The sequence below is a fragment of the Castanea sativa genome, chromosome 5 (genome assembly GCF_040712315.1).
Source record: "Castanea sativa cultivar Marrone di Chiusa Pesio chromosome 5, ASM4071231v1".
NCBI lineage: Eukaryota > Viridiplantae > Streptophyta > Magnoliopsida > Fagales > Fagaceae > Castanea > Castanea sativa.
This window is the reverse complement of record NC_134017.1, coordinates 18310075-18323511: the sequence shown is the minus strand read 5'-3', so window position 1 is coordinate 18323511 and position 13437 is coordinate 18310075. Positions and strand designations below refer to the sequence as shown.

The following is a 13437-nucleotide window of genomic DNA, read 5'->3' as shown; positions in this document are numbered from 1 at the left end:
TGCTTCTCACATAGAAGGAATGCCACAGAAAGAAAGAAAGCAAGGCAGAGAGTGGAACAAAATATTTTACTGCGATTTCTTAAAAAAAAATCCTTTGGATTTGGTGTTTTTAGACAGACACAAAGAAATGGAACATAGAAGTGACTACTGCATAATTGAGTGCACTACCCGGTATCGTTACTAAAATATCGAGTTTCATACATCACACGTATAACTTACTTCCAAATATTATTCAGCAAAAAAAAAAAACAAAAAAAAAATCCCAAATATTAGATAAAAATCATAAAATTAGCTTGATTCTCATAATAATAATAATAAATAAAATAAATTTAAAAAAGCTTGATTTCAACTTCTAAAAAGTTTCGCTGGGGAGATAATAATAAGACAAATTAGTGTGACACCATCATTTGATAGTGTTGAAATCAATGTGCCTGTTTGGTATTTGCTATGGCAAGTAGTTAACTGGAGTTTGAGTTATAAAACTTTTGGAGCAGAGCTTTTGCAAATATAAATCTTTATCTGTAAAACTAGTTGACATTTAAGTAAGTTCTTTAAAACTCTGCAGAGTTTTCCAAAAATTCTGAAATTTCAACTTTAAAGAACTGTTAAAACTCTTTAAGTGCATTTACATCCACAATCTTCATATTATTTTATTTTATCATCTCAAAAGTTATTTTATTAATTATACTATATCATTTTATAACAAACCCAACATCTCAACTTTTATTTTCCTATTCAACTCATTAAAATAATATATATTATCCAATAAAATAATATAATCCAATCTCTCTCTCTTCTCCCTCATCACTCTCTTCATCTTTACCTCATTGTCCTTCTTTGTCAACCACCCATCATCGCCACCGCTGCCACAATAAACCCACCACCACATCAGCCACATGAAACCCACTACCACCACCACCACCACCACCACCACAAAATAGATCTTTAAGACTTTTAAAGTATTTTTTTTTGTATGGGGACCTTTAAAGTACTTTTATTATAACTCTAATGCATTAGGCCCTGTTTGGCTGCAAAAAATTGATTACTCGTCACCCATTACTCAAATAGCATCGCTCATCACTTTATAATTCATTTTCTATCAGTCAAAAATCTCCAAATATCACCTAAACCCAAACATATTTTTAACTCCAAAAAATAGGACCCACATTTTGACCTGGGTACCATTGCTCTCTGTGCTATCAGAACCCCACCTGTCCCCTCCTCATCCCATTTACCTCAAAAGCCAAAACCCAACTTTACCAAAACCCAGTTCGTCACTCCCCAACTTCGAGTTCTGATCATGACCAGAACATTATGTCTATGTATAAGAAGATTTACAAGGGTGAGTTTCGGTGTCCGAGGTGGTTTTCGCCTGAGTTGATTCGGCTATTAACTCGGCTTCTTGATACAAACCCTGAAACCCAGTTTACGATACCGGAAATCATGGAGAATCAATGGTTCAAGAAGGGGTTTAAGCACATCAAGTGAAGAAGAAAGGAGGGGACGGGTGGTACCTGGGTATGTCTTTTTCTTGATTCAATTTTTTTTTTTTTTTTTGGTCTTTGATGTCATAGATGTTATTGTATCGGTAGGTGGTACCTGTGGCTCTGTTCATACAATTGGGTCTTTGTAGGTGGTTTTTGGTTGTGCTTGTGCTGTGGGTTTGGGAGAAGGGAAAAGGGAAAGTGAGATGATGAATTTGGGTCTCACCGGAAAACGGAATCGGTGAACGGAGTTGACCTGAAGCTCGGCCTTGCGCTGATCGGCTGAATGGAGCTTGTTTAAGTTGTTGAAGTGTGCTGTGGGTTTGGGAGAAGGAAAAGGGAAAGTGAGATGAAGTGCAAGCTAGCATGGTAGTTGGGAAAGTTATGAGAAAATATCCGTTGGAGTTCTCAGCCTGCAGTGATGGAACTACACAGTGCTGTAGGACCCAATTGTGTTGTAAAATTACGAAAATTGCCATTAAGTTAACAAACCCATAACTTGAAAACATGCTTGGGCTGTTTCTGAAATTGGTAACCCATATCTCAAAAAACTTAGTCTTGTTAACTGAGTGAACTGACCCAAAATCATCCATACAATGCTTATACGTGGGCTCCATAGATTTTGGGTTATAAGTTAACAAAACTCAGTTTTGTTAACTAAGTTTTGCAAAATCCAAACAAGGCCTTAACTATCACACCTAATATCCACCTCATATTGAGACTCATAGGGTAATATTTTTTATGTTTTGGTTTATTCTTTGACTAAATGCACTTTATTTGTAATTGAGTAGATCTAAATTGGGTTTAATGTATTATTAAGTGTGTAAAGTTTACTTTACAAGTGGTATCATTAAAGATATAGAGATTGATCCAAGAAACAAGTAAAGAAAAGTTGTTTCATTAAAACTCAACACTAGCATCTATCGAGTTTTATGAATTCAGAATTTTCAGATCTGAAGTTTAACCCATGATGACTTGGATGATTAACGTTTCTCTCTCTACAACCCTAGATATATAAAACGCTTATTTTAAAAGTTATCAAGTATGGATACAGAGACTCAGAACTCATATACTCTGTGAGAAGCTACTGCGTTTTGTGCACCTTAGGCTTTTGTAACCAAGTACTGCCTGTTCTTCAATGTCTTTAAAATGAAGAATTTTGTAGCCAACAACAGTAAATCAAGTTGTTGGAGTTAGTTACGTACTGAGATCCATGCATGCAAAGAAGTCTACTACAAGATCAAGTCCAATTGGGTATTAGAGCAAAGATTCAACTGTATATTGGTATTTTGAGATAAGCCAGGGTAGTGGTAAGATTCCTCGTACTTATAACTGCTTGATTTTTAATTATTGGATTCTTGGGAGTGATGACCAAATGAGATTCACTCGGTGGGGTTTTTACTTTGTGAGAAGTTTTCCCAATTCGTCAACAAATCACCATGTTATTTATTTTCTGCTACATATTAATTTATTTTGTGATTTGTTGATGCCTCCACGATTTGCATGTAATTGACCTGATCAATCAACTTGGGTAATTGAATTAATTAACTGGGGTCAATTTACAACCCAACAAAGACCTTATTTATTGTACCACAAATTTGGACCATCTTTTTTATTCACTTATTTAACAAAAAATTAAATAAATATATAATAAAATTATAAAAAATTTTACCTAAGAAAACATTTAAGGGATTTGTTTTGTCTAGTTATTTCAAGATTACTGCACTTGTTATAACTTGTGCCTTTTCTTTTCTTTTCTTTTTTTTTTTTCTTAAAATAAGTGGGGGATTTGAACTCACATTCTTGGCTTATATGCAATTACATTATGTATGAAACTTTCCAATTATCAAATTTTGATATTTTTTTATTATCATTTCCTTATTCTCACCTGTTTGGTAAAAAGAAAAATTCCACCATTTGTGGTTGAGAGGATGTAAAGGTGAAGAAATAGACAATATGGGAAGGAGAGGGAAAAAAAATAATAGAAAATAAAAAATAAATATGACTTTCTTTTTTTTTTGGTTAGAGGAAGAATGGAGTATAGAAAAAGAAAAAGAAAAAAGTATATGGATATACTATTATACCATATCTACATTAAAGAGATGAGGTAAAATCATAAATTTTTCTTCCTTTCTTATTAGGGAAAACTTTATTCTCTATTTTGGAAAGAAAACATTTTGTGTATTTAGGAAAAGATACTCCCACCCATCTTTCTTTCTACTAAGTTTTCTTCTCTACCAAATAGAGGAGAAGAAGGTTAATCACCTCCATTTTCTCTTATAAATATTCCCTACTCATTTTTTTCGCTAAAATTAAAAATTCTACCAGTGAATGACGATGAACAAAGATTATAGGTATTTTCATACTTATGCATCAAATATATGGATCTTCTCTCTTATAAAGTGTAGGGCTTACAACCATGTGAAACTCGCATACTGTGAGTTTTTTTTTTTTTTTTTTGAGAAAGCATTGTGAGAGTGTTGATATATATATATATATATATATATCTGATTACCAATACATGGAATACACTAGATATGTTTCATTTTGGTGAGTAGGGATGACAAAATCCACTTACAACTGATTTTTTTTTTTTTTTAATGTTTCATTTTGGTCCTTGTCATCATCTCAATGATGAATTTGATGTGGCTAACAGAAGGCTAACATGGTACACCTAAAGATGACCTAATTAACAAACAAAGTAATTAAAAAAATAATAATTAACATTCAAAAAGCCACATAAAAAATAATATACATTTCCCAAATAAGTGTGTTGAAAAAAAAAAAAAAAAAAAAGGCTACGTCAAAATTTTCTTTTAAAAAAAGCAGCGATTTATTTATTTATTTTTTTCTTTTACACTTTCTTGCAATTGCTGTATAACTAAGCACAAAACAAAAGGAACAAAAATTTAATTTCCTTCTCTACACATTTTCTTACCCGTTCCTTTTCTTCAATTCCTCCCTCAAAATCTTCATTTATTGCTTCAATTGGAGATTCGATTCTAAAATTCTAGTCCAGTTTTCACGGGTTTTTCTTTTGCATTGAATAATTGATTGTAGTCTACTAGTATGTAGATAAAAAAATTTTAAAAATTAAAAAAAAAAAAAAGCCCCCATTTTTAAATTAAGGAAGACAAAAACCAAAATGAATTTTTTTTTTAATGCAATGCAATGAGCAAAACACAATGATCCCCCACAAAATATAAGTACCAAAGTAGCTAGCATTTTTGCTTCTTTATACCTAAGAGAAGAAGAGAACATTTATATCATTAAAATATGGCAATGCTATGTAATTGTGAAAGCAAATGTCCTGGTGTATATTTAGCCCCAAACAATAACGTCTCGGTGTGTTGATTTTCATACATTTACACAATGTAGATGTTATGATTTATCCGCCCTAATAAGCGATCATGGAATTGGAGCTGGTTTTGGTATTATTTGAATTTAACCCGTATAATAAACTCTTCTCTTTTTTTCTCTTTCTCTCTCTCTCTCTCTCTTTTTTTTTTTTTTTTTTGAAAACATTGCTCTTGCCATAAAAAAAATTTAACTAAAAAATATCTTCCAAACTAAATTTCTGACCTTATGATATTCATAAGATTCTAAATACATGAAGATATTAAAATTTTCGAATCAAATGTTGTGATTAGTGGTTTGAGGTAATTCAATCTTACAACAAACATGAAAATTTGAGAGGCAAAACCCCAAAGCCACACCCTGAGATATATCATGTCTGATACTTGGAAAGGAATTTAATATTTAACGTTTCCAAAATGTGCTTAACTAAGTAACTAACACCCCAATTTGAGACAATTTTGTCAATATACCCCCATACTGTTTAAACCAAGTGTTGAATAAGACAAAAATGATGGTTTTTCATTAATTGCAACTTTTTTTAGAATCTTATTAATTGCAACTAGTTAAGGTAATTTCATCCCAAATTTTATCTCATTTAACCCCCAATTTAGGTGGTAGCCTGGTAGGGGCATAGCAATACAATTATCTCAAATCAGTGTACGAAATACCAATAATGTAATTTGATAATTTTTTCTTGATATATCCATGGTTGGGGATGGGGGAATTGAACATTGGATGTTCCTGTTGAAAACACCAAAAAAATGATAGTTAAACTACAAGACTATTGCATATAAATTGATGGTTGAGATGACATTATAAATGATGTGAAAGTTAGTTGTATGGGAAAATGTAATATTTCTATAAACATAAGAGAGACACAAGATTAAACCGCTAAGTCTTGTAAGGTTGGCTAATTGCATGATAAATTTATTTCTATTATTGGTTTTGAATTTCATTGTTTCAATGTATATTTATGTGGGCTTTTACAAGTATTGTGCTTGAGGTTTGAGGTGGTCCAAGTGCAAAAGAGGAAGCTTGCTGAATTTTTTTTTTTTCGCACCTACAAATGGTATGAGGCAAAGATGGTACGAAAATCAAGTTTGTAAAGTTGCTGATAAGTGAGTTTGTACGTATCTCACCACATGCTCATACCTACGAAATTCTTTGGTACAGTCGAGAATTTTGCTACAAATTCTCTGTTTTACCAACCCTTTTGCTACAAATTCTCACTTAAAAATGGCTCATTTTCGGTGGTGAGGCCGCGTAAGGGTTTTTTTTGCTCAGTTCTCAACTTATCCTCTTCGATATCAGGTGTTAAATTTGTGGTATTGCGTATTAATTTGCTGTGGTTGTGTTGATTATATTGTTCATCCACGCATACTATTGTAATTGGCTAATCATGTACACAATTGGGCTATAAATTAGTAAATTAACTTAAAATTTACATTAGCGGTCATTGTAACTAGGGTCTAAATTATTACTGTAGGTAATTTCGTAGTTTCGGAAACATCTATGAACTCCTAATTAAAGCATCCAAATAATTATTTTATACTTTATGTGGCCCAAAACATGCAACACCCTGAGGTTATATCTAAAAAATTGTACAACCTAGTTACAATCAAGATTGTCAAAATCAGGATTCTACGTAGGATTGTAGGAAATAAGTGAAATCGTAGATTATAAAATCAGATCATGAATCGTAAGATCCTACATTATTTGAAAAAAAAAAAAACAAAAAATACACATTGGTATGTTAAATAATCACATAAATTATACATTCATTGATATAATTACCATACATCACTACATCTGTTTGTAAACATCATTTAAAGAGGCCAAAAATCTCAAAATGTGACACTCTATTAGGATATTTTTTATTAGGGTCCAACTAACACTCTCTCTACATTAGAGTGGAAAAACTTGGTCTATTGAAATTTTATTTTTCATTTAGGTCCAACTGAGCCTTCTGTTAAGTTAAAGAAGATTAAAAGAAACCAAGATCGTTTGGGATTGTCTGAATCATATGATCCTACCGATTATGAATGATTGAAGAGATCCTTGAAAGATCCAGATCGTTTTGGGCAGATGGGATTGTAAAATCATAGGATCGTAAGATCCAGATCGGGATTTTGACAACCATGGTTACAATAAGTTGCTAGATTTACGACCTACTGTTCACCTAGTTGCAAACCTAAAATCAATTATTTTATTCACTTATCTCTCTCTTTCTCTTCCCTTCTATGTTTCTTTTATGTAATATTCTATGGTGTAATTGTAATATTTATTGTATTGATTTATATTATTTTACTGTGTTGTATGGAAAAATAAAAAATTGAAATATTGGGTATATTGTAGAGTTTGTTTGTTTGTTTGTTTTTTTTTTTTTTTTTTTTTTGAGAAAGAAGCTGACTTGGTTTTATTAATTTGAATCAACTACATCCATTTGTAAAATCGAAACAATATGCGATGGAACATCTTCCATCCATATTTGAAAATCTGGTATGCGTAATGCATTTTTCGCCAGACTATGAGATACCCTATTGTCGTTTCTCTTAACATGAGAATACAACAATCTTACATAACTATTAGCAACTCTTTTCACATCTTCTATCAGCAAACCTGTTGGAGATAGGCTACACACCACTGACTTCAAAGCATTTATAAGACCAAGAGCATCCCCTTCAAGAATAGCAATTCGAAAACCCAATTCAAGCGCAAAGGACACAGCCTTCAGGGCAGCCAGGGTCTCAACCTCATCAGGCTTGTAAGCTTGATGGATTTTTTTTGAACAAGAAGCCAACACAGCTCCATTATTATCCCTGATTACCACTCCAATTCCTGATTGATTAGAATCATTGAAGACAGCACCATCAAAGTTTATTTTCACCAAACCAACTTGCGGATTTCTCCATCTTGAGACTCCATAGCTGCTGTCCGTGACCTGCACTATAGAATTCTGCAGATTAGCTCTAAATTGTGCCAACATTTGCTTCGCTTGTTCAGCCACTTGATGGAGCGGAACAACTAGTTGGTTCACACAGACTTTATTTCTTTGATTCCACACCATCCAAGTCATATATGCAAACAGCTCTAGTGACTTTCCTTTAGCCATCAGCCATGACAGCAGTTCCTTCATATTTGCCAACTGAACCTCGGACCTGAAACTCCATTCTTCACAATCTCCCCAAACCACTTCCAGCTCCGGGCATGACCAAAGAGCATGCTCGGTCTCCTCCACAGCAGAAAAACACCTTTCACAGATCAGGTCAGTTGTGATTTTCCTCTTCATCAGCGCCTGTTTTGTAGGAAGAGCATTATGACACACTCACCAAAGGAAGTTTTTAATTTTTGGTGGAACTTGCAGCTGCCATATCCCTTTCCAGACCTGTTTATCACGAATTGGTGGGACTTGTGGGCTTGCTTCCATCTCTGCCTCTTGTTTGAGGAACATATAACCGAACTTGCATGTGTGGTGACCCGATGTGGAGCATGGCCAATACAATGTGTCTTCAGTTGCAACTCGGATAAGAGGAATCTTCTCGATCAATTCAGCATCCTCTTCCACAAATAGACCGTCAATCAGCTCCTCATTCCATTTTCTTGTGTTTGGATCTATGAGCGAATCCACCGTATGATTTTCAAATTGCCCCCCTTTGAATAATGTCTCTCCCCCTAAGGATGTTCTTCCAAGCATAGGAACCCAACCTTGAGTCGGTAGCCTCCATTATTGTAGAATTTGGAAAGAAGCAAGCTTTAAATACCTTATAGAAGATCGAGGTCTTATTATGCAATAGCCGCCAAGCTTGCTTTGCTAAAAGAGAGTCATTGAACATGGCAAGATCACAAAAACCCATACCACCAATGGTTTTAGATTTTATCATCTCCTCCCATTTCACCCAATGTATTTTTCTTCGGTTGCCCCGTTGTCCCCCACCAAAACTTCTTGATAAGGGACTCAATCTCATTGCACAAAGTTACCGGCAATTTAAAGCATCCCATAGTATAAGTAGGGATAGCTTGAATAACTGCCTTTTAGAGCACCTCCCTTCCAGCTTGGGAGAGTAATTTTGCTTCCCACCCTTGAAGTTTCCTCCAAATTTTTTCTTTTATAAAATTAAAGCTCTCTTTTTTCCCTTTACGAACTAGAGATGGCTGCCCAAGGTATTTCTCATAGTGCATGATTTCCGGCACCCCCAATTTCACCTTTATTCCGTGCTTGACTTCTTTTGATACAGAGTTGCTAAAGAACAAAGAGGTCTTGCTTCTATTAGCTTTTTGCCCCGAGGCTTCCTCATACTTGTTTAGTAAGGCCATCACCTTGTCGCACTCCTCCATTGTAGCCCTGCAAAAAATAAGACTATCATCTGCAAAGAGCAAATGTGTTAGTTTAGGTCATCTTCTACAAAGGGAGTAGCCATGGATATCGCCTTGTAATTCAGCCTTTTTAATCAACCCATTCAGCCCTTCCGTACAAAGAAGGAAAAGGAAAGGGGAAAGTGGGTCCCCTTGCCTAATCCCCCTAGTAGGGAAAATCATCCTGCTTGGTTCTCCATTAACCGAAATAGAATATGAAACTGTTTTCACACAACCCATCACAAGATTTATCCACCTCTCCCTAAAACCCATCTTCCTCATTATCTCCTCTAAATAATATCACTCCACCCGGTCATAAGCCTTACTCATATCTAGTTTTAGTACCATATACCCATAAAAGCCCCCCTTATACTTTTTCATACTATGTAAGGTTTCAAATGCCACCAAAATGTTATCTGAAATTAATCTTTCCTTGGTGAAAGCTGATTGGTGCTCTGTGATAATGGATGGAAGTATTTTTTTTTTTTAGGCGATTTGCAAGGACTTTGGAGTATATTTTGTAGAGTACATTACAAAGGCTGATGGGGTGATATTGATGTGCATATTCAGGAGAGTTTGTTTTCAGCACAAGAGTAATAAAAGTATGATTTAGGGGGATGGTACAGTATCTGAATTCAACCAAGATAATATGGATGAAGTGACATCATGATTTACCGTGCTCCAAAACTGTTGATAAAAGAATGGCGGCATACCATCAGGTCCAGGTACTTTAAAGGGAGCCTATTGTTGTAGGGCACTAATGACTTCACACGCCTCAAATTCCTTACATAGGGCTGCATTCATCTCTTCATCTATCACTGTGGGCACGCATTCAAGCATGCTACCGAGAACACTACCCTCTGTTGAAGAAAATAGTGTCTTGTAGTAATTTACCATGATTTCACCTACTTCCTCTTGAGTTGTTCTCCATACCCCTTCCTCATCTCTAATACCTTCCATGGCATTTTTCCAGAATCTCTTTGTGGCACAACAATGAAAATACTTTGAATTTTTATCCCCTTGGTTTGCCCATAGCACTCTAGAACATTGAGCCCACATAGTTGCTTCCCTATCTTGTAGAACCTCAATATCTTTTTTGATCTGTCTAACCTGGAAATTGTTCCCACTAATCATGGCAGCCCTTTCTTCATTGGCTAAGACCTTCTTTAACCGATTCAACTCCATCCTTACATTACCAAAAACATTTTTCTCCCAATGCCCCAATTCTTTACCACACCTCTCCACTTTTCTCAAAATATTTCCTCCATCACCGAGCCCACTTCCACTACCCCAAACCGAGTATACCACTTCCTCACAGCTTGAATCTGAGAGCCACATTTGTTCGAAATGAAATATTTTTTTCCGAACCGGTGGACTCAAACCCAAAAGTGAGATGAGAATTGGTACATGATCCGATGACGTACAAGTTAAGTGGAACACTCTTGAACCAGCAAACTTCATGAACCAGCTATTTGTGACCAAACACCTATCTAACCTCTCCCAAATTGAGCTTCCATTCTCAAAGTGCTTGCTCCAAGTAAACTTTGAACCCTCAAACCCCAAGTCCATAAATCCACACTCATCAATCACCTCCCTAAACTGTTGCATTTGATAATGGGGTCTTCTTGCACTCCCAAGTTTCTCATCTTGTCTGATAATTTCATTAAAGTCCCCAAAGCAAAGCCACGGCTTCTCCGGATGTGAATTTAAATTCCTTAGCTTACTCCGAGCTTCATGTCTTCTAGCTGTATCGGGTTCACCAAAAAAACCGGTTAACCTCCATTCATTCTCTGAATTTTTAATCACAGCATCAATATAGTATCTATCAGAACCTTCCACCTTTAAATTTACCGAAGCTCTCCAATAATGAACCAATCCCCCATTCCTTCCCACTCTTGGTACAACCCATCTATGATCAAAACCAATACTACTTTGAACAAATTCTAGCCTTGCATCATCTGTACGTGTTTCGACTAAAAACACTACAGCGGGATCTTTTGCCCGAACAATTTCAACGAGCTCCTTCCCTGTACGCAGGTTCCCAAGCCCACAACAGTTCCAAGCTAAACAACTCATTGCTATTGGCGGGGTTGAACATCAGCTCCTGCAACTACTGAAGGTGTGGTTTCATCCTCGAGGGTCACATGAAATCTTTTTGCTGTCAATTCAGACTGATCTGCCACTGCTCGTGCTGCTCTTTTTTTTCCTAAGGATTCTGCTATATTTCCCATGGTGTTTCTTTCTCTGCTTTTCCAAGTGGGGGCTGCATGAATTGAATCTGGTTGGGGAGCCCTAGCTGCTTGTGTATCACGTGACTTTTTAAGTTTGGAAGGGTTACTTAAAGAGTCACGTGAGTTAGGGAGTTTTGCTACTCTCTTTCCCGACCCCTGAAGTGTAGTCGCCCCAAACTCCTTAGCCAAACATAACTCCCCAATTTCTACTTCACAATCAGGTTCAATTACCTTAGGAGTCTTAAATTCCCCCGTTATTTCCTCATTATTTCTGACTTTTAAAGCTGTATCTTCCACCATTATTCCCTCATTACTTCTGACTTTTAAAGCCGTATCTTCCACCATTACTCCCTCATTACTTCTGGCTTTTAAAGTCGTATCATCCTTTCTAATTTCATCCCCCTTATTGCGAATTAATGAGGGAATAATATCCTCTTCAATGCTTCCAGCCCTACCTGCCGTTACACTCTGGGAATGCTCCGACATCCTCTCTTGGCCTAAAACTGAGTTCCGACTAGAATCACGATCAGCTGATGAAGCTGCACTCTCCTTCTTCACTGCATAGTAACCAGGGACAAGAATAGCGTTTTTCCTAGTAGCTACGAAGGGGGGAGCTCTCAATTGTGGTCCAAACTCACGCTGTTCTACTTTGAGTGTGCCCTCGCTTTCAATCCACAACTCACAATCTCTATCATCGTGAGTAAGTCGCCCACACCACTAGCATAAATTTGGCAGCCTTTCATACTTGAAAGAAATCCACACCTGCTTTCCTCCATCACCAACAGATATTAATCTCCCACAGCACAACGGTAAAGATAAATCGATGGATACCTGTACTCGAATAAAATGACCCCCATCATATAGTTTTGGATCCTTCAGCACTGAAACCTCTCCCAACACACTACAAATTTTCTTTGCCGCCTCAATTGTCATATATTTGATCGGAATTCCGTGCACCTGAACGCAAAGCTTAGTTTTCTCAAATTGAATATCTTCTAGTGGCGATTCATTTTCATACCGACTCATCACCACCAAATGTTTGTCAAAACTCCATGGTCCGCCTTCTAAAATTTTGTCCACATCTTCCTTATTGTCAAAAGAGAAGAATTTTATGGTCACCAAAGCTCTGAATTTTGAACCAATTCTGGCTCTCCATAGTGGGGTGAAAGTCTTAACTATAATCTCCATATTGATAGCTCGCCTAGTTAGAAACTTTGCAGCAATGGAGAAACTCTCAGCTTTTTCGTCGTCAAGTAAACAACAACCTGGTCCCTCCCTATCCGAGAGAGTAAACCAATTCCATGATTGAGCCAACTCCTCCATCCTCACTCACACTCAAATCTGTTTCCCAAACTCCCGAAAAAGAACCCAACAAGCCTAGGAATAACAACATTACTCCTAGGATACTAAAGCACCTTCTAAGAAGGGACACTCTAATTCTATTGTGTAAAAGAAATAGAGAGAGAAAAACCCCACTTCTAAACACAGAGAAACCTACTCCACTTGTAGTTTTTTTTTTTTTTTTTTTGAGAACCCCACTTCTAAACACAGAGAAACCTGCTCCACTTGTAGAGTTGAATGGTATAATTAATAAATAAAGTAATTTTTTAAGTTGTAAAATAACAACTTTTATACTACCCCGGATGCATGCTAACACAATAAATACAATCTCTTGTTACAGATACTCCGTTTATTAGACTTTAATTGACCAGTTGGCCTCCTGGAAAATTAATGGAGGACTGGCATTCATTGCCCAATGCAATAAAGAGTAAAGACAAAGGCTAATTAATACGACTACCATGCTTCTCAGTTTTTAGAGGCCAATTGCGTGGTTTTTTCTTTTTTTAGGCCTTGAGTGTTGGATTGTTTGCCCTCTGTAGAATTAAAACTTGTGAGCTATTCTGACCAAAATTGTGAAGAATAAAAAGCAAGAGCTCAGCAAAAAAAAAAAGGCACTATTTAATGACGTGACCTTCAAAGTTCTTAAACCCCATGAGCTATGCAATATTGCA

General features: G+C 36.0%; 2 protein-coding genes across 2 annotated transcripts; both read right to left on the bottom strand.

Annotated features, from left to right (window-relative positions):
- Positions 1-7260: 7260 nt before the first annotated feature.
- LOC142634848 (uncharacterized) lies at positions 7261-9176 on the bottom strand. Its single transcript, XM_075809099.1, has 3 exons — positions 8981-9176; positions 8227-8453; positions 7261-8136 (listed from the first exon to the last, which is right to left on the bottom strand). Exons 1-3 carry the CDS (start codon positions 9174-9176, stop codon positions 7261-7263), a joined length of 1299 nt encoding a protein of 432 aa, XP_075665214.1.
- Positions 9177-9935: 759 nt separating this feature from the next.
- LOC142634846 (uncharacterized) lies at positions 9936-11270 on the bottom strand. The gene has a single exon (XM_075809098.1). It carries the CDS (start codon positions 11268-11270, stop codon positions 9936-9938), a length of 1335 nt encoding a protein of 444 aa, XP_075665213.1.
- Positions 11271-13437: the final 2167 nt, after the last annotated feature.